Genomic DNA, 26,238 nt, shown 5'->3' on the forward strand with positions numbered 1-26,238 from the left:
CAGCCAATGAATGAGTGTTTACATTCCCTATACAGAAGGGGCAGATGTTGTTGGTCTACATTATTATGCAGCGACCAATTTCGACAGTAGAGATTTATTTGGGTTAGGTCACGTAAATATAAATGTGTCTTCAATCTGCCACCACCCAACGTAGCCTGTTTGTAAACGTGCCAATTAGTTACTACTTCAGCAAACCGGTGTGTTGAAGATTAAAACCACAATATTTTCAATTCTATTTTACGCTTTCTGGCAATAAAACAGTCAATAATAAAACAGGTGTTAAGATGTTCAAATACCAAATAGGTACATTTTGCAAGGCATCAAGTCTGCATTAACCACACGTCCTTGTGGTGAACATGCAAACAAACATGCTCTGATAATATATGTTTGTGGTGCATGCTCGATGCGTGCATCGCAAAGTTAGTGATGAATGGCCAGCAACGACCAGCACCATTGTACCGCACCTCCGATTAGCACGGTTGGCTGTGTACGTACGGCGCGAAGGAAGTTCAACATCCGTAGGTAGATGACGGTGAGAGCGTGCGATGTTTCTTGAGTTGAGTGATGTTGTTATTGTAAGATCTTGGGAGAGAAAAGAGATGACGGGAGGGAATTTCCGAAGTTGAGCGGTGCGAGGGATGAAGCAGACTGGGTGGCTGAGTGAGTGAGTGGCTGAGTGGGCGGCTGAGTGGGTGGGTGGCTGAGTGAGTAGGCGGCTGAGTGAGTGGGTGGCTGAGTGGGCCAGGGGGTCCTTTGTGAGTCACCCCAGCGGTGGGTGGCACCCGCTCCCGTCGCATCCTCGCTCGCTCCCTCATTGGCCTCTCTCACTCATTGACACACTCGCTCTCGTGCTCACTCGCTTACTCACACACCAACAACAAAGTTCCCAATGTGTATCCTTGAACAGACTTGGGGCAAGTGTTGTTAGCGAGCATCTATGAAGGCCGACATGAGGGGTGGGTGGCCAGCACCATGGCCGGCCACCTTTGTCTCCCCAGTGGCAATGTTAACACACCACTCCAGGTACTCAGTTGAGCTCTGAGTCGACCTAGAGGAAGCCCAGCACCAGTTCAGATAATCGTTAATGGTGTTGGTAGCCATAGGCGGGAATCGAACTCGGGTGGCCGGGTTCGCAGCGCAGCGCGGATAACCGCTACGTTACCGCTGCACAACATATACTCACCAGCACTCCCTTGCCCGCACGTACTCGCCCGCACGCACTCACCTCCACGCACTCGCCCGCACCTACTCACCCGCACCTACTCACCCCCACCTACTCACCCGTATGCATTCACCTGCCCGCACTCACCCGCACTCACTCATCCGCACGCGTTCACCCGCACGCACTCATCCGCACACACTCACGCACACCTACTCACCCGCACGCGTTCACCGGCACCTACTCACCCGCACCTACTCACCCGCACGCACTCACCCGCACGCACTCACCTGCACGCACTCATCCGCACACACTCACGCACACCTACTCACCCGCACGCGTTCACCGGCACCTACTCACCCGCACGCACTCACCCGCACGCACTCACCCGCACGCACTCACCCGCACGCACTCACCCGCAGGCACTCACCCGCACGCACTCATCCGCACACACTCACGCACACACTCACGCACACCACGGCGGTCATTCACTCACTCAAACATCACCCACTGGCTTGGCAGGACTAGGATCGATGGCAAATCGTGGCCAAAGCGGCCACTCGCCTTCTTTTGTTTTTCTCGTTGGGCCAGACTCGGTAATTTTTCTTTGTTTGTTCAGTTAGGGTTGAAGGGGGGGGGGGAAGAGAGGAGGGGGGATCAAATCTGACCCGGTCAGACGCTGGCACTCAGGTGAAAGCACAGTGAGGCCATCCCTCGACGTGTTAGAATCCATTTCTATTTGGTATCACTCTTACCCAGGTGTCGCGGTCAGGGACGTCTCGTGGCGCGGTGGTCAGTGCGTCGCGCTCCGAAACCGGTGACCCGAGTTCCATTCCCAGCCACGGCCGCCACCGCACCGGTCGCGAGCAATATCGATATGCGACTCGATCGTCGGGGCTTCCCCCCCATCCCCCGCTCCCTCCGCTTCACCAACCCGCACTGAGCCGGTACGGTGAAGTATGGTCAAATGGCCCCCGTGGTCTATGCAGGTTGGTTCGTGGCCACGGCACGCATCTAACTCCTATTTTTTAACTATGTTCATTTTACCAACTCAGTCCCACTGAGCTATATACGATAGGAGTGCAAAGTTTAAGTAAGGAAAGTAAATTACGAAGAAAAATAATTTTTTGCCAGGTAAAGCCCCACTGAGCTATTACCTTTTCTTTCAGCGACTTGGCCACAGGTAGCCCAACGAAGTGGCTGACATCATCACATGGACATTTATAGCAGCCTAATACTCTAAAAACGCGTGACGTTGACCCGGAGAAAAATCCACGCTACCACGGGGAGAGAAACACCGCAAACTCCAAATATACAGCAGGCGTCAACGTCGGGATCGAACCCAACGACCTCCTATGTACCAGGCGAGGTAGTTAACATCTCGCCACCATGGCGCCCCATCGGTGATTAACTGATCCTGGACCAACCCGTGTGGCCCGGGGTGGTGAAGTGAGTCGTTACAGCGACCCCAATGACCCAACACGGCTTGCGGAGGGAGGACATCATCCAGCAGTGGAATGTCGTTTGTGCCTCTGCTCCAGCGCCCGTGTCACTCGCCTCCCCCGTACGCGAAAGCGGTTTTCAAATGCCGACAATTTTAAATCACGTCACGCCTTGGTGCGGCGCGATTTCCCCGCCCGTAATTGATTTGACGAAACGGCCGTCACTGCCGACGTGGTGTCTGCGGAGCATTCGGACGCGGTGAGACCCCGGTGACGCTCACCCTGCCGGTCTTGGTGACGCCCCGGTGTTCATGAATTGCGCCCCTGCGGTGTGGAACTTGGGATGCCGTGGGGTGGGGGGGGGGTTGGTGGATTGCACAGAGATCGGTGTGTGTGGTGTGACAGAGACCTTTTTTGTTAGAACATTGTGTGTGTGCATTTGCTAGATGGGGAAAGCCTTTTCTTTAGTAGATGGCTTTGCATGTGTGAGTCTGTGAGTGTGAGTTGTGTGTATTGGAATAGGACTGTTTGAGTGGGTACATATGTGAGTGAGTACCCGGTGACCTGGGGTCGATTCCCGTTCACGACCAACATGGGGATCTTTGTACGTATGTTAGCCTGTGTGGGGAGTTGTAGCATCACGGTTAGCGCACTGCGCTACGAGCCCGGCCACCTGAGTTTGATTCCTGCTCACGGCTAACATCAGTGACCATTATCTGAACCAATTCTAGGCCTCTCCTAGGTCGACTCAGCCTGAAATAAGGACCTGGTGCGATGTGTTAGCCCATCTGAGTTTGTGTGAGCATTTCTGGGTATCCAAGCATGTGTTTGAGTGTGTGTCTGCAGCTAAATTTGTGAGAGTATTTGTGTGCATGAGTAATTCTGCGTCCGTTTATCCCGAGTGAGCGTGCTTCCACGTCCACATCGTCACGCCCGTCCGTTCATCCCCCTTTGTCTTTCCTGCCGCCACTCATCCCTGTTGTCCCCATCTGTGGGGGAGAGGGGTTGGGGGGGGGCCTGGCAACTGCTCCATCATCCCGATAAATTCAGACGCTCGGCGCACACGCCTGCAAGTTCAGACTCACTCCATCACACACCCCCCGCGAGGGGGAGGGGGCGCACACGGGCATCACCGTCAGTGCCAGAGACAGACGACGAGCAGGAGGAGGAGGAGGAGGAGAGGGCGGAAGAGGAGGAGGAGGAGGGGGCGGATAAGAAGGCAGCGAGGGGGTGGACATGGGCCGTGCCCGTGTGCCCATCAATCACGTTTCAATTCGCTTTACGGAGAAGGAGATGCGCACATTCCCCCCCCCCCCCCGTCTCCATCGCTCGCGCCTCGTCAGCGGAATGACGGGCGAGAGGGCGGAGGTGGGAGACGTGGGGTGGGGGGGGAATACCGTCCGGAGGGGGGCCGTGGCCCGGTTATTGGGGGGGGGGCTGGGAGGGACACCGAGTGGAGACAGAGTAGGTAGCCCCCCCGCCTGCCACCCACCCCTGCCCACCCCCCGTTTCATTGCTAGCATGAGGGCACATGCCAACTTGGCTGGTACGCTTCATTTATGTGGAGACGTTGCCGAGCCGGTGCCGTGAAGATTTTTTTAATTTACTTTACCAGGTCACGCCCACACTGAGCTGTGTCGCTCTTTTTCAGAAGCGACCTGGCTACCAATGATAGCTCAACAAAGTGGCTTATCATCACGCAGACATTTATAGCAGCCCAATACTCTAAATGCATGTTTCGAAATGTGGAGGGAAAAACCGGAGGACCCGGAGAAAAATCCACGGGGAGAGAGATACACGTAAACGCCAACAATACTGGTGTCAGGGTCGGTACCGAACCCATGAGCTCCTGCAGACCAGGCAAGGTAGTTAACATCTCGCCACCGTGGCTCCTATCCTGGGTTGCAATCTGGGATTCAGCCGCCCAACCAACCGAATAAGAACTGTAATTAAAACCGACTTCTCGGGTTTAGCGATAGGACAGTCACGTCCATGTTGCAACATCGTCAATATAGCCAAAGCCGGCTGGCTTTTAAATCCCGGTCAGCTTCCACTGCAGTTGTCATACGGCGAGCAGCGCCTTGCAACGTGTTCCACCCCCTTCTCCCTCCGTGTGGATGAAGAGGCCAATGACAGGGACTTCCGGAATGAGTTCTGTGATATCCACTTCCGGAGATCGTCTTCTTCAGGGGGTGGAGGACGGCGGGGTCAGGGGGGGGGGGCGATGTCACCGCACAGGTTCTGAATGAAAATGTCCTCCTTTAGATGACAACAATGAACGCGAGCGGAACAATAGAAATGTAATTGGGGAGGGAAGCGGATGAAGATGAATGTTCGATTTGCCCTTGGCAGGAAGTCGGGGGAGTGCGCCGTCGGTGTGAGCACTGTGAATGCAGAGTTTGTGTGGCGTCGGCGGCTCCGTCATTGGCCATGCTCAGCGATGATTTGGGGACCCGGGGCGCCCCGCGTTCGTGGGGCACTGTGTTACTTGGTGTGTGGTGTAGTGTGGTGCGGTGTGTGACAGCAGGTGTCGTGTGGTGCGGTGTGTTACAAGGGGTGTGGTGTAGTGTGGGCCACTGTTACAACAGGTGTAGTGTAGTGCGGTGTGTTACAGTGGATTGTGGTATGGTATAATGTGGTGCGGTGCTGTAGAGTACACTGTGGTATCACTTCGTGCTGTAGAGAACACTGTGGATAAACGTGGTGCTGTAGAGTACACCGTGGTATGACGCGGTGCGGTGTAATGCAGGGTCCCCATGAGCTCCCGTGCCGGGCTGGAGCGGGTGCAGCTGCGGGGCCTCTTCCAGGGGGCGAAGGTCGTGCGGGGACCCGACTGGGACTGGGGCAACCAGGACGGTACGGACGGCCCGGCCTGCCCACTGCTGCGCTGCCCACTGTTGCGCTGCCCACTGCTCATTGCCATTTGCCCCTGCACTACTTTGATGCCTTTCCTGCCCTCTTGATTCCCCAAACTTTCTCTGCTCTACGCACCGCAACCCTTTCCCACTCCCCTGCTCACTCGCCCCACCCGCTCGCTCACCCAAAGCATCCACCTCCCTTACTCTTACACTTGTTCACTTGCCCACTCGCTCGCTCCACACTCTTACACTCACTCCTCTCTCGTGCACTATCCTACTCTCGCCCCCACTGTCTATCACTCAACCACTTATTCACCCACGCATTCACCCACATTCTCACTCACTCCCTCGTCCGCTCGACCACTCAATCACTTGGCTAATCTCTCACCAATCCATATGTTCACCCACTCACTCACTTAACCATTTATTCTCCCGCTCATTCACTGACGCACTCTCCTCACTCACTCACCCACCCATTTACTCACCCACTCACTCACTGGCGCGCTCACCCACCACCCACTTGGTCAGCCTGCCATTGAACATCACCCCTCCGCTGGCTCCCGTTTCCCCGTGCCAATTAATTAGTGACACAGGCGCAAGGAAAGTCACACGTACTCCCCCTCACAACCCCTCCCCTCCCCTACCTGTCCCCCACTCCCCCTCTTGCCCACTCTGCTCGCCAATTTAGTAAATTGCAGCCGAGCGGGCAACGATAACGACGCTTGGCTGCCTGCCGCCCCCCCCCCCCCACCGTGCGTCACTGCGCAATGAGATTGAGAGCTAATTTATGTTGGCAACCATCTCCTCCCGCTCCCTCCCTGCTGCCCCGTAAATTAATGTGAAAGAAAGAGGCATGTTAGAGGAACAGACGTGCGTGTGTGTCCGTGTGTGCGTGCGTGTGTGTCCGTGTGTGCGTGTGTGTCCGTGTGTGCGTGCGTGTACACGCCCAGGCTCGTGCGTCCCCGGGCTGTCTGACGCCAGTCTAAAGCATGCTTGATGAGAAAGAGGACTTTGAAGTCACTGCTTCCGCACCCCCCCTCACCCGCTCCCCCAAGGGGGATCTGCACCTTTACCACCTCGACAAGTTACACGATGCAAGCTATGCGTGTTGCGGACACGTGTACACACGCGTGTTGGGAGCGGTAGTGTACCGGTTAGCGCGCTGCGCTATGAACCTGGCGACCCGGGTTCGATTCCACGGCCAACACCAGTGACGATTATCTGAACTGGTGATGGGCCAATCTAGATTTGAAGCTTTCGTGACTGCAGGAATTATACTCTTTGGTTCTTTCGGTAAAGTCACGTAGGTAGAAAATAAATAATATACCTACGTGACTTTACCGAAAGAACCAAAGAGTATGTTGATGGGCCCTTCCCTAGGTAGACTTAGCCTCAAACTGAGTACGTGGTGTGTAAACATTACCACTGGGGAGACAAAGGCTGCCGTGTGTGGTGCTGGTGACCCACCGCCTCGTGTGCCATGTTGGCCTTCATAGGTGCTGTTCTCTAACAGCACTTACCCCAAGTCTTTTAACTTTGTCTGTCATGGAGGAGGCTCATGAAGGACGCTACTGGGCAGTTGGAGGCAGTTGCCCTCTAGCAACAACAGAGGGCAGAGGAATGATGCTCACAACAACGAGCGAAGCTCCAGGCGGCTGAAACGCAGTGAGGTGGCATGGTAGGGAGGACAGGTGGTGCATCTGCCAGTCATCCCGGTCTGTCAACCCAAGGCACCTCAGCCTGTCCCGTAACCTCCTGTCAGCGAGTCTTCGACGCTTCACTTCGCCTCAAAGGGCACTTATGTTTGTCTCAAGCGGTGATGTCACTGCCACTTCGTGGTGAATGGCGGCTGTTGTCATCATCGGGAGGTTTAGTGTAGGTATGCGGACTGCACTATAATCCCGGCCACCCGAGTTCGATTCCCGCTCATGGCCAACACCAGTGACGGTTATCTGAACCTGTCTTGGGCCTTCCCTGGGGCGATTCAGCCGTCAAATTAGTACTTTGTACGGTGTGTAAACATCAGCACTTGGGGAAACAAAGGCAATCGGGCATGGTGCTGGCCACCCACCCCTTCGTGTGCCATGTCGGCCTTCGTAGGTGCTGCTACTCGTTTGACAACAATTGCCCCAGCTGTCTATTCATGCTCTATGCCATTTGGGGGGTGGGGTGATGGTGGCATGGGACCTTTGTGTTTGTCTGTAGGCGGCGATGGGAAGCACGGCAAGGTGAACGAAATCCGGGGCTGGGACGCCGAGTCGTGGCGCAGCGTTGCCTGCGTCACCTGGGCCAACGGCTCCACCAACGTGTACCGCGTCGGGCACAAGGGCAAGGTCGACCTCAAGTGCATCGCCGACTCCCACGGGGGATACTACTTCGCCGAGCACCTGCCCCTGCTGGGTATGGCGACACCTCACCATTTATTTGCTGCTATTTATTTGACCCCAGGGTAAGGCGCGCCACTGAGCCACGTAGCTCTTTTTCAGAAGAGACCTGCCTGTCACAAGTGTATAGGTCAACGAAGTTGGTTCGTCATCATCACGTGGAAATGGATAGCAGCAGCCAGACGCTCTGCACGTGTGACATTGATTCTAAATGTAGAGGGGAAAAACCGGAGGGCCCGGAGAAAAATCCACGCGACCATTGGGAGAGAGACGCCGCAAACTCCAAATATACAGCAGCAGGCGTCAGGGTCAGGATCGAACCCACGACTTCCTGTGTACCAGGTGAGGTAGTTGACATCTCGCCACCGATGAGGCGGAGATGGGGGGCTCTGGCCCCAGTGATGCGGCCCAGTGGTCGTGCCTTCCACACGTTGGGTTCAAAATAATAATACAAATTCTATATATTCGTATTGTTTTACTACGTAAGGGTTTTATTCTGGTTCCTCCTCGCAGGTACAGTAATAATACTACAGTAATAATCAACATCGTTCATTGGCTGAAAATCCCCGATGTAGCAGCAGGAAACTCCTGAAATCAAGATCAGAATTTTTATTTAGCCTGGAGTGCCGATGTGCTGTGAAGCTCTTTTTCAGAGATGTCCAGTAGGGGGTCACATATGTCCAGCAGGGGCGGGTCAGCGAGTTACATAGAGTCCAACCCACTCTGTGGGGCTCTCCTGGATATATAAATCGATTAATAATAATTGTTACATGAACAATATCAGTATTAAACAGGGGCGGTTTACATGGCCAGGCGGTGGCGTGGTCGGCACTTGTTGCAGAGGTTCGCGGTTCGAATCCGGCGGGCCGCCCTGGTTAACACTACGGCTGCGTGTTAACCGTGATGACGGCACTACGACACGCCGCCTGCGTTAGCGTCGTTCGAAACGAGCAGCAGCGGCGGGTCATCGTGTGCCGGCATCATGGTCCACACTTGGCAACTTTGAAAAACGACACCACAAATCGCTCTGATTATGCACAGCAGCAGCATCGCCTCACCATCACCACCCCTCCCACCGCAAATCTCCTGCAGCTTACAGTACGGCGCCTTCTTAGGTGACACTTGCTGCGTATGGTGCGTGAAGTGGGGACAGCAGCATGGAGACGCATGGGGGGACAGCATGACTGACACAAGTGCCGCGCGCGTCACGCATATTGTCGCGCGTGTATTGTCACGCATATTGTCGCGTGTGGCGGTGCCCAGGGGAGCCGGCCGAGGTGAGGGGCCAGGAGATGCAGGAGGAGCGGGCCTTCCAGGTGGGCGACAAGGTGAAGTGTCTCCTGGAGGAGGACATTCTGAGACAGATGCAGGACGGACACGGTGGCTGGAACCCCAAGATGGCTGAGGTGGGGGATTCATGTGGACAAAGCCGTGAGGCCAGTGGTTGGCTCCCGCATCTCTTTTCTGTGTCTCTGCGTATTTTCGTGTGTCTCTGTGTGTCCCTGATGGTCTGGATGTCTTCGTGGATCTTCGTATCTCTCCGTGTGTCACTGATGGTTTGTTTGTATGTGTGTCTCTGATGGTCTGGTCCACTGCACGGACTTAATAATAAATATTCTGTCTCCACTGCGTGCGATGTGATTTTGGACGCCTCTGCGTTTCTCATGGTGTGACTGCCGTCCTGTGTGTGTGTGTCTCGCTGACAGCACCTGCCCCAACAATCTGTTAAGGCTATACGGGGATCTTTGTCTTTGTTCGTGTGTGTCTCCAACTGTCCCTGCGTATATCCCCGTGCTGTACGACTTGTCCCCCTGCCCCCGTGTGTCTCCTGCTGCCCCCCTGGGTGTTTCCAAGTTGTCCGCATATGTCCCGTTGACTGTCGCCCCCTGCCCCGTTACCCCGTGTCCCCGCGTGTCCCTGCATCTCCGCGCTAGTTCATCGGGAAGGTCGGCACGGTGCACCGCATCACAGAGCGAGGAGACGTGCGCGTAGAGTACGGGGGAACCAAGATGAGGTGGACCTACCACTCGGGGGCGCTCACCAAGGTGAGAGCCAGCGGGTGCACACAAACGACAAAGATCCCCCGTGTCGCCTTTAACAGACTGTTAGCGAGCACCTATTCTGGCCTCCACTGCACACTAGGGGGTGGGTGGTCAGCACCACACTCGGTCACCTTTGTCTCCCCAGTGGCGATGTGTACACACCGCCCTAGGTACTCATTTGAGGCTGAGTAGACCTAGGGGAGGCCCAGGACTAGTTCAGATATTTGTCACTCATGTTGACCGTGAGCGAGAATCAAACTCTGGTCACCGGGTTGGGAGCACAGCACGCTAACCGCTTCACTACCACTCCCCACACTGATGGTGGGTTGGCCAACACCATGAATGGCGATATTTATATATTTACACATCGTACCGGGAACGGTTCTGATATTAGTAACTGCTGTTGAACTCGGGTCGACGGGTCCGTTAGCTCAGCACGCTAACCCGCTACACTACCGCTCGACACAAAGACAAAGATCCCCCGTTTAGCTTTAACAGACTGTTGGGGCGATTGCTGTTAGCGACCACCTATGTATGTGTAGTAGTCACTTCAGAGACACTAATAGTAGGAGGCACACACGTTCATTCTACACTTCCACAGTACAGGTATCTCGGCCTCGCTGTGCGCTGCGTTGCACCGCTAGTTGAGTAGACAACCATGTGTTCAATAAACCCTCGAAGCCAGGATGACCGTCCAACTCCGATCGTCATTTATTGATTGTAACAGGTAAAACTGGTGAGAAAACACAGATACAGCATCTGTTATAATTCGGAAACACCCATACAATGAACACCACAGCATCAGAACATTGTCTCAGATAACAATAGATCCTGGAAGGACCAGGCCCCCACATTACCCCTGAACAACTAGACAAAGGCACAAGCTGATGCGTTGCATACAGGCACAGTGTATTCATCCCACTGCACCCCAAATGTACAGCATTACACTTAACACTAAACTGTGGATGAGATACTTCGTCATCACTCTCAGGATCGCAACATAGGCACAAGTCTGACTCGACCTACTAAATCACAAGTAACATCCACAATAAGGAAAGTCACAGGCTTCGTTACTAACTAGGCCTCGTATTTACTACAACAACTTAACGGCACCATAAAGGCATTTACATTGCTATAACGGTCATTCCAACATTACAACAGCATTTCCAATATTAGAGGAATATAAACAACTTACAGATAATGCTTCTTAAGCTCCCACAATGAATAAGTGCGGCTGTGGTCTCACTGAGATGCGATGCGTGCCGCCATCTTGACTTATCTGAGTAATGGCTGAAGCCCGCGTGGTACAGTGGAAATCTAACATCGTCACTTCCTGGTCACGTGACCAACATTAGCATCAAAAAACAGGAACTTCCTGTTAACGTACGCTCCCCATCTGCCGTGAGGCAAGACACTCCCCGTCTGGTATCTAGGAGATACCAGCATTTATTTCCTATCTCATAAACAAGTGTATAACAACTTCAACGGGTCGACTTATTTGTCCATATCTTTGCGAGAGAGAAGTAGTACTATCTCGACTATGGGCCTGATGAAAGTTCTTGCGACACCTTGCTTCGCAATCATAACCTCGACCTTTCGAACTTTTCCATCGGCACTTGGAATCGACTTGAGGATGCGGCCCATTGGCCACTCATTCCGTTTGGCTTGGTTGTCCTTCAGTAGGACGAGGTCGCCTTCTTGGATGTCTGGTCTATTAGACTGCCACTTGTTGCGCACTTGGAGTGTCGTAAGGTACTCGTTTTTCCAGCGACGCCAGAACGTGTTCGCGAAGCTCTGCACTTGTCTCCTATTGACGTCTGTAGAGGTCTGCAGTGCTGGCCTCCTCGGTAGGTGCTGTGAGCACATCTGTCTTCTGGGTAAGAAGTGTAGCAGGAGTCAAGATGAATGGTGACTCCGGGTCGGTTGAGACGGGAATCAGGGGTCTTGAGTTAATTATGGCTGAAACCTCGGCCATGAGAGTGGTCAAGACCTCGTGAGAGAGCCGTGTGGACCCGACATCACATAGCATGGAGTCGAGAATGCGTCGAGCAATCCCGATCATGCGTTCCCAGGCTCCACCGATGTGCGAAGATCCATGTGCAGCCTTGGTCACTAAGGTATTTCCTGACAGAATAATCTTCGACATTCTCCGTATTGATCTTAAGCTCTTTACATGCTCCTATGAAATTGGTTCCACAATCAGAACGGAGTTGCTTGGTTGGCCCTCTGATGGCGAAGAACCTCCGGAGTGCATTTATAAAGCTCGAAGAGTCCATGGACTCGATGACTTCAATGTGCACTGCTCGTGTACTCATACAGGTGAACAGCACTGCCCAACGTTTGCTGTTCGCGAGCCCTCCTCTGGTGCGGCGGGAGATGACTGTCCACGGTCCGAACACGTCAATCCCATCAGAGGTGAAGGGAGGTTCCACACTGAGTCGATCGGCTGGGAGGTCTGCCATTTTCTGTTCTTCCTGTTTTCCACGTAGCTTGCGACACCGGATACACTTGTGGATTGTGCTGGCGATGCACCTCTTTGCTCCAACGATCCACAGCCCTGCAGATCGGATTGCTCCTTCTGTGAAGTGCCGACCTTGGTGCTTGACCTTCTCGTAGTAGTGGCGCACGAGTAAGATTGCGATGTGGCTCTGGCTTGGGATTATGAGGGGGTTTCGTTCATTCTCATCTTATTTTGCATTCCCTAGCCGACCACCGATCCTGAGCAAGTCGTCTTTGTCCATCCCGGGGTTTAGCTTCCTGAGGGTGCTGACCCTAGGAAGGTCTTCTCCTTTGTTGATGGCCTTGATCTCACTTGCATAAGCTGCCTGTTGCACACAGCGGAAGATTGATTTCCTTGCTCTGGAAAGCTCGTCTTCAGTGCGTGGCACTGTGCAGTAATGCCATCCATTGCAGCTACCAGTGGTGCCTCTCATCGGGCGATGGAAGCAGTCTGCGATATGCGTTAAATGTGCTATCGCTCGCACGAGCGTCGTCCATTTCGAGAAATGTTCAAAATGGTGTGGACTCAGTGGACTTCTTGGTCGCACATTTGTTACGAAAGTTGTCACTAGAGGACGAATCTCCTTGTCGGACTCGGGCTCTATGAGTCCAAAGGTCTCCTTGGTAGTACATGGGCCACCGTCATGTCATAACAGGAACGCTGGACCCGTCAGCCAGATGGTTTGATTCAGCAGAGATGCAGGGACGGACCTAGTTGCGAGATCTGCTGGATTCTGGTCAGTTGGAACGTAATTCCATTGCTCCGGCTGCGTCGATCTCCTGATGCGCTCCACCCGGTTGCTGATGTAGGTGTAGAATCTTCTGGTTTGGTTGTTTATGTAGCCTAGTACGACCTTACTGTCCGTGTAGAACTTGACCGCGTCCAGTTTGACGTCCAATTCGTCTAAGATCAGTTCCGCCACCTCTGTAGCAAGAACAGCTCCACACAGCTCGAGCCTTGGGATGGTATGTTCTGGTTGTGGGGCCTTGCCGTGGAACTTCTTCCAGGATTCCCACTTGGACGACAGCTCCGGGTCTAGGAACGGAGAGGCCACGGCCGCAGCAACCACCGCCACGACCACCAGCAGAGCGACGAGCAGCGGCTTCGTCTTTGGCTTCCTCTTGTCAGTGAGGACTGGCTTGGAGAAACGTGGAGGAACAAAATCCATCGAAGATGGTGGATGTACGTGCGAAGTTGTGGTGGTTTCTTCGTACGTCTGCACGGTACAGCCTTGACTTCTCTTGCCGAGTTTCTCTTTCAGCGTGAAGTGGTTAGGGCACGGTTTGAAGAGCGACGTGCGTCCATTCGTGAGCACACTCGTTCTGAATGTGCTAATGTGGTCTGGTTTGTGTCTTCCATCGAGACAAACGTCACCTATGATGACCCATCCTAGGTCGAGTCTCTGGGCGTAGGGAGCGTCGTGAGGTCTATTACGTTGGTCGCGAACCTTGTGGACTCTCAGCATGTCCCTGCCGAGCAGAAGTAAAATCTGTGCCGTGTGATCCAATGGCGGGATGAACTCTGCTATGGGTTTCAGGTGTGGGTGGTGACGTGCAACTTCGGGCGTGGGAATCTCACTCCTGTCGTCCGGTATCTCGTTGCACTCTGTCACCGTAGGAAGGGCTAGCTTCATGGTGCTATCTATGGTTTCCACCATGAGGCCGCTCGCTCTTCTTCCCGCTGTCTCCATCAGTCCTGAGCATGTTCTGAGCGTGTATGGAAAGGAATTCCCACCTACACTTAGCTGATCAAAGAACTCTGACCTTGCCAAAGACCTGTTGCTCTGGTCGTCCATTATGGCGTACATCCTTACTGCCCTTTCAGGATGTCCTTTGGGATAGACTCGGACGAGGCATATCTTTGAGCAAGATCTTCCTTTGAAGCCTTCTCCACAGACTTCTGTGCATTTTGTTGTGATTGACGAAGTGAGTGCGGCGGTCTCGCCTTGCTCCCTGCCGTGCTCTGCTTCGGGATCGGAAGCCTTAGTGCTACTGGGTTTCGAGTAAAATGTGTGCAGAGCAGTTGCGTGTTTGTCGCTGCCACATTCCTCGCACTTGATATCTGTCTTGCAATTCCTTGCAAGGTGGTTTGTAGAAGCACAGCATTTGAAGCACACTCCAAATTCTTTCAGCATGTTCTTCCGCTCTTCCAATGGCTTCCTCCTGAACTCACGGCATTTCTGGAGGGAGTGAGGTTTATCATGCAATGGGCATTGCTTCTCTGGATCCTCTATCTTTTTCTTTGTGGTGGTTGCCTGGACAGAGTTTGCGAATGTCGTAGGAGAGACCTCAGTCTTGTGTACGGAAATTGGCACTCTCGCTGTTCCTCGTTTCGCCATTGCTCTTTCCATTTTTGGGAGATCTGGACTGGAAATCCCCGTGGTGCCAAACATGAAACTCGGGTCATTTCTAATCTTAGCCAGGTTGCAGATAAACTTTGAGAAAAAAGAGAATGGGGGGAATGCAACCTGATGCTCTGACTTGTATCTTGAACCCGCTGTTCTCCATTTTTCCTGCACGTCAAATGGCAATTTCTCTACGATGGGGTTCACGCCATGGTAGGTATTCAAGAAAATGAGACCTGGTAAGTAGGGATCAGCCTGGGCTGATTCAAGCTCCATCAAAAGATCTCCAAGCTCCCGTAACCTTTTATTGTCTCGACCAGAGATTTTTGGAAAGTTCTGCAACTTCTTGAAGAGAGCCTTCTCAATGGTTTCTGGGCTACCATAGCACTCCTCGAGCCTCTCCCACACCGCATGCAGGCTTGAGGCGGGGTCGTCAATGTTTGCTGACCGGATCCTCTTTGCGTACTCTGCAGATTCATTTCCTAACCATTTCACCAACAGGTCGAGTTCTTCACTTGCAGAGATGTCTGCATTTCGTATTGCATTCCTGAAGGTAGATCTCCAGGCTCGATAGTTCTCAGAGTGGTCATCAAACTTAACGAGTCCTGTGTTGATTAGTTCGCGGTGAGCCAGGTACCTAGCAAAGTCTCCTAGTCCTGCTGATCCAGGGTGTATCCATACTGGCGCTTGTGAGGCGGCATTATTGGCTGTATTGCCTAGCATGCCGTCATTTGCAATGGCGTTGGACTGTGGGCCCAAAGGGTTTCGATCACGTTGGTTGGATCCCCTTATGTGACTGTCTGGAATATGGGTCTGACTTGGTGCATCCACGTCTGACCCCACGTGCGCGACGCTGAGTTGGCGACTAACTGCCAGAGCGGGATATGCATTTCCACCATTCCCGTAGTCAGCATTCATGTTCATTCGGTGTGGAGATGGCGAAGCCTGAACGTCCACCATTTGTTCAGTATGGTTTGGTGGAGGAGCATTGATGCATTGTTCAGACCAGTCCAAAATATTTTTTTCTGGTGAGTTGATCACGGTCCTTGACAGGTATCTGCATGCCAAACTCACTCCAATTCTCTTCCTTATCCAGGTTGGCTGCTGCTTCGAGCACCTCTGCCTGGGCCCTTGCAGCAGCTGCTTCCCTTTTGAGTTGTAGGGTGCTTAACTTAGCATCCAGCTCAATTTTCTTCCGTCTGGCAGTAGCCACTAATGTACTCTCTTCTTCTTGTATGCGAGCCTTTTCAATTAGCATGGCTTCCTCTTCAGCCATGTAGGCAATACGGGCGTTTGCTGCTTCTGCTGCTGCGCGTGCCTGAGCTGCTGCCATACTAGTAGATGATGTCTTTGAGTGTGCTGAGGCTTTAGATCTTGTGGTGGACCTGGATGAGACGGAGTGCTGAGATCCTGTCTCTCTTAAGCCATCCACACGGTCCATTGCATCTTGTATCACTGCCTGCACATTTTCATCGAGCAGTTCAAGGAAGTGCTCTTGTCTGCGCACTCCCTCAGTGCCCTCATTTGTTTTCACCTTCATCAGGAGGGAGATGTATCTATTTGCCAGGAGCTTGTAGCTTGAGCTGCTCACATTCACTCGCTGGATGGCCCGCTGAATTGAGGCCACTGTGTCTGAGGCATTTGAAGCTTCAGATAAATCTGCTTCAACCCGGTTCCATGCCCGTTGTATCCTGGCATCCAGGTCCTGTTTCTCAGCCTCATAGCTTTCCAAGGCCCGTTGCGTCAACCTGACCTCCCTCTGGGGCCTTGAACTCCCTTGGTCCTCTTGAGGCAGGATGGGAGATCCTGGATCGCTTGGTTCACCTTCTTCAGCATCTCTCCCTGCTGAACTGTGTCTTTCCATGCTGTGATGCTTGCAGCACGATTTTAATGTAGACTCGTTGCAGAGCTCCTTGCTTGCTGCAGGCTGACTGCTTGAGAGCTGGTTGCTTGCTGCAGGCTGACTGCTTGAGAGCTGGTTGCTTGCTGCAGGCTGACTGCTTGAGAGCTGGTTGCTTGCTGCAGGCTGACTGCTTGAGAGCTGGCTGCAGAGCTGGCTGCAGAGTTGACTTCAGAGCTTCTTGGGAGCTTTAAGAAGAATATATTTTTACTTGGCTGCAGAGAGCTGGCTGCAGCACTGATTGGGAGCTTCAAGAAGACTATCTTTTTACTATCTCGGCCTCGCTGTGCGCTGCGTTGCACCGCTAGTCGAGTAGACAACCATGTGTTCAATAAACCCTCGAAGCCAGGATGACCGTCCAACTCCGATCGTCATTTATTGATTGTAACAGGTAAAACTGGTGAGAAAACACAGATACAGCATCTGTTATAATTCGGAAACACCCACACAATGAACACCACAGCATCAGAACATTGTCTCAGATAACAATAGATCCTGGATGGACCAGGCCCCAACATTACCCCTGAACAACTAGACAAAGGCACAAGCTGATGCGTTGCATACAGGCACAGTGTATTCATCCCACTGCACCCCAAATGTACAGCATTACACTTAACACTAAACTGTGGATGAGATACTTCGTCATCACTCTCAGGATTGCAACATAGGCACAAGTCTGACTCGACCTACTAAATCACAAGTAACATCCACAATAAGGAAAGTCACAGGCTTCGTTACTAACTATGCCTCGTATTTACTACAACAACTTAACGGCACCATAAAGGCATTTACATTGCTATAACGGTCATTCCAACATTACAACAGCATTTCCAATATTAGAGGAATATAAACAACTTACAGATAATGCTTCTTAAGCTCCCACAATGGATAAGTGCGGCTGTGGTCTCACTGAGATGCGATGCGTGCCGCCATCTTGACTTATCTGAGTAATGGCTGAAGCCCGCGTGGTACAGTGGAAATCTAACATCGTCACTTCCTGGTCACGTGACCAACATTAGCATCAAAAAACAGGAACTTCCTGTTAACGTACGCTCCCCATCTGCCGTGAGGCAAGACAACAGGGGATAACTACACACGGGTCAGGACAGCCGGCACACTGCCTGACCCACAACGCCGAGGAGGTGAAGTCGGGGACGAAGACTTGCGTAGGCGACGGGTTCCATTCCAAACGACAGCTCTGACCCAGCGTCGGGACCTCCCTTTTATCCTCCCGAGCGTGGCCTGGCTCCGCCCACGGCCACGCCCCCTTCTGAAACCTACCAGAAGGCTCTGGGCTTCGCCCCACGTGTCCCCTCTGTCACCTTTACCCTACATCCCTAACCCCGGCTTATCACGTGCCCTGCTGGCAGACCGGCTGCTGTGTCCTCAGATCCCCCATCTCTGCCAGCAACCGGCGCTACGCGCTCCAGTGGCACATTTCACCTGCCCTGCTGGTGGACCGGGCTAATACACCCATAATCCCGCTCTCTATCAGTAACCAGCGCTACGCACCCTAGTAACCCATTCTATGTCACTACATATGTATGTATGTTGAACTTCTTTCTCACCGTACGTAACCAAACATGCTAATCGGAGTTTTCAATCAAAATTTAAAAGCGCATAGCTAAATTGGCGTTCGAGATGGTTGCAGAAGCGCATCTGAAATCGCACGATGCAGTGACCGTCTTTGTTCAATGGCTAGCCAAAAACCGCTGCATTGATGACCAGAGTTCACGTGATGAAGACCGGCATGGCACACAAGAGGGTGAGTGGCCAGCACCATGCCCAACCACGTTGGTCTCCCGAGTGGTGATTGCACCAGGTACTCATTTGAGGCTGAGTCGACCGAGGGAAGACCCAAGACCGGTTCGGATAATCGTCACTGGTGTTGGTCGTGAGCGGGAATCGAACCTAGGTCATCGGGTTCGTAGCACAGGGCGCTATCCGCTTACACTACCGCTCCCCACACGTGCAAACACACTTGCGAATCCACAAGTTCACAACAACAACAACCGCCATTTGCCACTAAGGGGCGGTGCCGTCACCACGACGCTTGTGCCAGGCTATGTGCACCTTGAGGCCACGTGAAGTGTCGAACGCCCGCTGGCAGGAGGTTACGGGGCAGACCCAGGTGCCACGGGTCGATTGAGATGACTGGCTGGTGCACCACCTGTGCCCCCTACTGTGTCAACACGTACACACACACGTACACACACTTGCACACACACATGCACACACACGTGCACACACACGTGCACACACTTGCACAGACACACACACATACGTGTGTGCACAATGTCTCCTCACCGTGCGTGCCGTCAGGTGGACACGTTCAGCGTTGGTGACCTTGTGCGCGTGCTGGACGACGAGGATCGCGTGAAGCAGCTCCAGGTCGGCCACGGCGAGTGGAACGAGGCCATGCGAACGGTCAGTTCCTCCCAACAGCCCCTGTCATGGCAACGTGGAATTTCCACCAACGGGCTTTGGAAATGAGTGCCGCCCCACACTCGGCGGGCGGTTGTGAGGTTAGGACGTTGTAATCACCATCGCAAACCCCGTTCATCGCTCCAGGAGTTATCGCCTGTTTGTATTTTGTCAGAATTGTGTAAGCATGATTGCTTTGCTAAATGGACAGTACCATTGTGGATTTTCATGTTGTACAATGTATCGTAATATCACCGTAACAAAGTGATACTACGATACATCCTATCACTGTAGTAGTATCACCGTAACAACACAGTAACTCTGTAGTCTACTAAAGGCGACAGGGGGGATCTGTACGTGTGTGTGTGACTAGTGTGTGCCTCAAATGAGTACATGGTGCGATGTGTGAACATCGCCACGGTGGAGACGAAGGCGGCCGACCGTGGTGCTCGGCACCCACCCCCTCGTGTGCCGTTCCACCCTTCATAGGTGCTCGCTAACAGCACTCGCCTCAACAGTTAAGGTTATACGGGGGATCTTTGTCTTTTATGTGTGTATGTTGGGAACGGGAGTGCAGCGTTTAGCGCACTGCGCTACGAACCCTCCTACTACTTCCCTCTCCTCTCTTTCCTCCCTTTTCTCCCACTAACTATTCCAATAGGTGTTTGAAGATTGTGTAAATATATTTGTCGTTAAACCCACCACCACCACCCGTCACAGCTATTGAAAGCTATTTGGGGTTCGTTATTTTGTTGGTGTGTGTGTGTCGACAGGCGGTGGGGCAGGTGGGACAGGTGGTGAAGGTGTACACGGACGGGGACCTGCGTGTGTGTGTGCGGGACAAGGTGTGGACGTTCAATGCGCTGTGCGCGAGCGCTGTGAGACTCGGAGACGTCGATGCCAACAACCTCATGTCCACGGAGCATAGGGAGGGTGGGTGGCACGGGCACCATCGCACGTGCGCACACACACGCCCACATACGCACACGCACACACGTACACGCACGCATGTGCACGCACAACAACAAACACAAAGATTCCCCATATGGCCTGAACAGACTGTTGGGGCAAGTGCTGTTACCGAGCACTTATAAACGCCAGAACGGCACACAAGGCGGTGGGTGGCTAGCCAGCACCATGCCTGGCCACCTTTGTCTGCCTAGTGGCGATGTTTACACAGCGCACCAGGTGCTCATCTGAGGCTGAGTCGACCTAGGGGAGGTGTTGGCCATGAGCGTGAATCGAACTCGGTGCTAACCGCTACACTACCACTCCACATTCATATGTAATGAGTGCGCCATCCAGTGGGTGCCAGAGGATAACTGGGTACAGGCACTATTATGTAATCGGCATCCCATCCTAAGAGGGAATAACATCTGGGCCAAAAGTGACGGGCGGAGTCGGGAAGGATGCTTCGGGAACCATCGGGAAGGTTCCTCGAGGGGGCGTGGCTAGAGGCGGAACCTAGCTCAGCCGGGGTGAATATAAGCAGAGGCAGGGGAGGACTCGTGGTCGGTGTGGGGAGCCTTGGGTCCGGACTGCGTCGCTGCTCGTCAACTCCTCTCTGCGCCACCGACCACGTGGCGGGTTCCCCAGCGAAGCTCGTCTCTTCTCTCCGGCACGCCGCCAGCCAACGGCGAAACCGGGGGAGCGGAGCTATACAGTACCACAGTTAATAAAGAAGCACTCTGACAAAGATCGTCGTGGGAGTCGTTTATTACATTGGAGTCAGAAGTGGTCCTTCAATAGAAGAAGAAGAACCCACCTGTAGCGTCTTCCGATGACAATGAGGCGGGGATCCGTGGTCCCGGTCACAGGAACCACGGCTTGTGAGGTCGCTGCACCGGAGGCGGTCGGCGCGGCCGCAGCATCTCCGCCCCAGCGAGCCGAAGACGGCTGGAGGAGGGTGGAGGAGCAGCTAGAGTCGCTGCGGACGGTTCTCCTTCAGTTGGTGTCGCTCGTTGCGATGTCTACGGTGGCGGGGCGTCCACCTGAAGCATCGCCGGGGGATGGCGATCGGAGGTCCGAGGCTGGAGTCTCGGCGGGTTCTCCTGCAGAGGCGACGTCCGCCATTACAGGCGCTGAAGAGACGTCCGCAATTACACGCGCCGAGGACGCCACGTGTAAGACGCCGCCATTTTGGACGGAGCCGCGAAGGCGCGGTCGGAGCCTGCCATTTTGGACGGGCCGCGTGGTGTGCGAGGTGCGAGGTGGGACGAGGCGGTGCCGATCGCACCCGACGACTCCCTCGTGTTAAAGAATTCGTCACGGCCGGCGGCGACTGGAGCGCCTTCACTTGGAGGTTTGAGGCGGCATTTCGTTCGGTGCGCTGGTCGGAGGAGGAGGCGCTCGTCGCTTTACAGACTGTGTTAGATGACGACGCCCTGGCGGTGTTCAGGTCGATCTCTCCGGAGAAGAAGGCAACTTTACAAGGGGCGTATGCCGCTTGTTATGGACCGTTTGCTGGCTCTGGCGAGGGTCATGGGGGGTGGTTTTGCCTGCGTGTGTCCACGATGTACAATCATCCCGTTGGGCCGCCAGATGTCTTCACGCTCACGAGAGCTGGCAGCGCTGGTCTCAGATGGCGGCACGGACGGGCGACCCTAATCGGGACGGGAACTGAAGGGTGGTCGCTGACCAAAGTCGTCGAGATTCCGCCTCCTGACACGTCCTCTAAAGGTGATTTCGCTGCTGCGGTTCCTCCGTGGAATCGAAGATGGGGCGACACTGCACGTCGTCAATGGTTCGACGGACCACGTCAGCGTGAGGTCTGGGGGGCTCAAAGGCCGTCCGTAGCCTGCTACCGATGCGGCCGGCTGGGACACTTCGCGAGGGAATGCCGGAGTCGCCCTCGATCTTCGACTTTGGCTGCTGCTTCGGCTCCTGCTGCTCCTCCGACGGCTCAACCTCCACAGGCAAGTCGGTACACGTTGGACACCCGGCCCATTTCGCAACCTAATGCATCTCATGACACGGGGTTCGTTCGTTCACAGCATGATTCGTTTGCTGACACCATGCAATCGGGTTCGGTTACTTGGGGTTGGCCTAATTCATCATTGGGCAGGTGGAAGCCCGCGTTGTCATCGGTGATGTGGCCGTATCGGGACCGGTTCTGATTTCTAGGTCGTTGGCTGTGCCCTGCTTGCTTGGTACTGATTTACTTAGAAGGATGCCCGTTAAGATCCTGGTAGATCAGGGTTGCTTGGAAATGCCCTCGGGTCGCAAGTTGGTTTTTTTGCCATTGCCGTTGTTGAGTTCTTCACCGAGCGCTGCTGTACAAGCCCTTGTTAATGCCAGGGTCGAGATTTTGCCGATACCAAATGCTTGTGCTGTTGCGTTATCGTAAGGGAATCCGATGTGTTGATTCGACGGCTGGGGTCCTTCTGACCCCATCTAATACTGCGACCCGGGGTCTGGCTCTAGTCGGTGCACAGACCATCCTTCGCTCCGGGCAAGCCCCGCTCTTGCAGGTTCTTAACGGGGGCCCGGACGCTGTTGTAGTTCCCGCTGGTACAGTGTTGGCTTACGCCACCACCGCGTTTTCGGACCACGACGAGGTTGACCCGCGGCAATTGGTGGGAGCGGCTCACCCTTGTCACATTGCGGATGATCGATGGGCTGCTACGTTGTGCGGGGAAAACTCCTCCTTGTCTTCCGAGCAACGGAACAGATTGCGTTCACTTCTATGCGAGTTTTCATACATATTTAGTAAGAATGAATTCGATCTAGGTCGTACATCCCTGTCGTCTCACCACATTGATATGGGTGAGGCCAGTCCTATTCGTCACCGGTTGAGCCCGGTGGAGAAGGAATGCGTGCAACGAGCGGTCAACGACATGCTGACCACCGATATTATTTTCCCGTCTAACAGCCCTTGGGGTGCGCCCATTGTTGTTGTCATGAAGAAGGTTGGTAACCTCAGCGTTGATTTCCGCAAGTTGAACAAAGTTTCGGTAGCCGACGCATATCCGCTCCCGTGCATGGACGACTGTCTGGACTCTTTGTCCAGGGCGCGATATTTCTCCACTCTCGATTTGTCTTCGGGGTTTTGGCAACTGCCCCTGGACGACTCGTCGAAGCCGAAAACTGCGTTCCGCATGCCTTGGGGACTCTTTCAATTCAATTGCCTTCCGATGAGCTTGAATTTGGCTCTGGCTACCTTTCAGCGGCTGATGGAGCTCGTCTTGACCGGCCTACAGTGGGACACTGATCTCATTTACTTAGACGATGTTATTGTTTTTAGCCGCACTTTTGACGAACATCTTCGCCGGTTGCGCTCCGTTTTCGATAGAATGCGCTCTGCTAACTTGAAATTTTAACCGGCTAAATGTCACTTGCTGCAAAATTCTGTGTGTTATTTGGGTCACATTGTCAGCTCTGAGGGCATCGCCACGAACCTGGAAAAAACGGCCTGTGTTCGCGCTTGGCCGACCCCCACGTGTGTGGGTGATGTGCGCAGTTTCGTCGGATTTGCGTTATTACCGTAGGTTTGTGCCGCATTTGCTACGGTCGCTAAACTCTTGCATGCGTTAACTGCTAAAAATCAGAGATTTAAATGGGGTGTTTTTAGCCCTCCGCGAACGATTGTCGGACGCGTCCACGCTCGAGTATCCAGATTTTTCACTGCCATTTATCCTAGACACCGACGCTAGCGACACGGGCATCGGCGCCGTTCTATCTCAAGTTAAAACGGTGTTGAGAAGGTGGTCGCGTACGGCAGCCGTGTCCTTTCCCCGGCGAAAAGTCGTTATTGTGTCACCCGGAGAGAACTCTTGGCCGTTGTTTATTTTGTCCGGCAATACAGGCCTTTCCTCTATGGCAGGGAATTTGTGGTCTGCACTGATCATGCGGCCCTCCAATATTCCTTGAAAGTCGAGCAGCCAGCTGGCCAACTCTCTCGTTGGCTCGAGATTTTACAGGAGTTCTCTTTCAGCGTGGTGTATCGTAAGGGTTCTCGACATTGCAACGCGGATGCCTTGTCGCGATTGCCGCAGTCGCCTCATTGCCCTTGTTTGTCGGGGACGAGCCGTCGTGGACCCGTTGTGTCACGACCGCGTACTGTCATGTCTGCCGTAGCCGATTCGACACCTCTGGACGCAGATGCGTCGGTTGACAGCATGTTGCAGCTTCCGCGCTCCGTGTGGGTGCTCGAGCAGCTCCTGGATGACTACTTAGGGAGTTTGCGGCGTTAGGCCGGACCCGCTTCGAGTGAAGGGGGCTGGTTGATTCTTCACGTCGGCCTTTTGATGTGGAGGGAGGAAATGCTGGATCGCTGGCGATTTGTTCCCGTTGCCCTCCATAACGGCTTTGTACGCGCTCTGCACGAGGAGAAGTTGTAGCACCTTGGGGTCCATAAATCCTTGTTTACGTTTCAGCGTGATTATTATTGGCCGGGGATGACAGCCGATGTTTCCAAATTGATTCAATTTTGTACGGAATGTGCTCAGAGGAAACCGCCGCAGCAGAATGTCATCCGCCGCTGCAATCTATTTCGGTTTCGCGTATTAACGAACTGGTGGCACTCGGTGTCCTTGGGCCCTTTCTGGTCACTTCCAGGGGTAACACATTCCTTTTGGTGGGTGTGGAATATTTTTCTCGATGGCCGATGGTTTGGCCGCTGCCGGATCAGTCAGCGGCTTCCATAGCCGACGCGTTTTTGTACGGGTATGTAATGGACAAAGGTGCTCCCGAACAGCTGCTTACGGACCAAGGTCGGAACTTCTCCTCTAAGTTGTTGCGCAAGGTCTGCGACGCATTGGGCACTAAGAAAATCAGGACGTTGCCGTACCACCCTCAGACAGATGGGAAGGTCAAACGTCTGAACAGGACTTTGTCCGCCATGCTTTGTCAGACGGTGGATGCCAAGCAAGCTGATTGGGATTTACATGTGTCGAGCGTGCTTGCTGCGTATAGGTGGCCCTGCACGCTTCTATGGGATTCTCGCCATTTTTCCTTATGTATGGGTGGGAAAAAGTTCCCCCTCTCGATACCCAATTGGGAGCACTGATTGATAACGTTAAATCTAAACTGCCAGAACATGTTCGCGATTCCTTGCGTCGTGTTTCCGAGGCCCGGGAGGCGGCTAGGATGAACACCGCCAAGACGCAGGCGCGCAATGAACGTTATGCGCGCAGGTCTGACCGTGACATGTCATGGTCCATTGGTGACAAGGCTTGGCTACATTGATCTCAGGTGCATGTTGGCACCTCCCCTAAGTTACATAAGCCCTGGCATGGCCCAGTGGAGGTGGTCGAGATCAAACGTCCGCAGTGTGTGCGTATCCGGGCAGGCCGCCGGCATTGGTTCGTCCACCCCTCTTGGTTGAAACCGTTTATCCCTCCGCGAATTGCGCCTTCACCTTGAAAAATTGGACTGCCTGGGTCTAATGTGTCCAACGGACCGGGGGAGATGCGGTTACGGAATGAACGCCCGAAGGAATCTGTTTTTCCGACTGATGCGGGCAGTACTAGCTCGTGCCAGTAGGGAGCAGCAGAGAGGCCGGACCGGCTAAATAGTGATGATGGGCTATTGGCCCTAGGCAATCCCTAGGGGGGAGCATCGTGACCAACGGTCGGGACCCCAGACCCCAGGCAGGGGGCTGGGGGATGAGGTCATTTTCCAGGCCCTTGGAGAAGGTTCTGGAAGGGAGGCGTGGCCAGGGGTGGAGTGACCCGGGATCCTGTATAAAAGCCAGGTCCCCGAGTGTCCAGCTCCGTCATCGTCCGGCTGAAGACCGAAGAGCCTCACCTGGAGCCCTGAAGAGAAGAGCCCAATGGGCAGAGCCGAACCCCTGGCTAGGGTCGGCTCGAGCTCGTACCAGTGAGAGCTCCAGCTTATAACCAGTGAAGACTCAAGAGAAGACTCAAGCCACAGCAGTGTAGGCGCAGTGATTGCCAGTAAGAGGCGAGCTAGTCCGGGGGACTCCCTACATAGAGTTCAGGTGGAAGGGGCCATTACCCCTTTGTATTGTAGTCTGTTGGTGTAGTAATAAATGTGTTGCCTCAGAGTAAGCTTCCTCCAGTTTTATTAGCCACTACACTTATATGGGTTTTATCTCTAGCCGGGATGGCTAGTCTTTTTATTAAGGGGGGGGTGGTGATGTAATGAGAGGGTGGGGTGCCAGAGGGTAACTGGGTACAGGCACTATTATGTAATCGGCATCCAATCCTAAGAGGGAATAACATC

General features: G+C 53.8%; 1 protein-coding gene across 2 annotated transcripts in view; it reads left to right on the forward strand.

The window, feature by feature from the left end:
* MIB2 (MIB E3 ubiquitin protein ligase 2) overlaps positions 1-26,238 on the forward strand; it is a 58,150-nt gene that overhangs the window by 11,141 nt on the left and 20,771 nt on the right. For both annotated transcript variants that reach the window (XM_061568159.1, XM_061568160.1), the window contains exons 3-8: positions 5,351-5,457; positions 7,665-7,859; positions 9,107-9,249; positions 9,778-9,888; positions 18,952-19,056; positions 19,827-19,986. In XM_061568159.1, coding sequence (XP_061424143.1) covers positions 5,351-5,457; positions 7,665-7,859; positions 9,107-9,249; positions 9,778-9,888; positions 18,952-19,056; positions 19,827-19,986 — 821 coding nt within the window. The remainder of the gene's footprint in view (positions 1-5,350; positions 5,458-7,664; positions 7,860-9,106; positions 9,250-9,777; positions 9,889-18,951; positions 19,057-19,826; positions 19,987-26,238) is intronic.

This window comes from Lethenteron reissneri, chromosome 40 (assembly GCF_015708825.2).
Source record: "Lethenteron reissneri isolate LAM-NWPU_2019-01 chromosome 40, ASM1570882v1, whole genome shotgun sequence".
In the NCBI taxonomy this organism is placed as follows: domain Eukaryota; kingdom Metazoa; phylum Chordata; class Hyperoartia; order Petromyzontiformes; family Petromyzontidae; genus Lethenteron; species Lethenteron reissneri.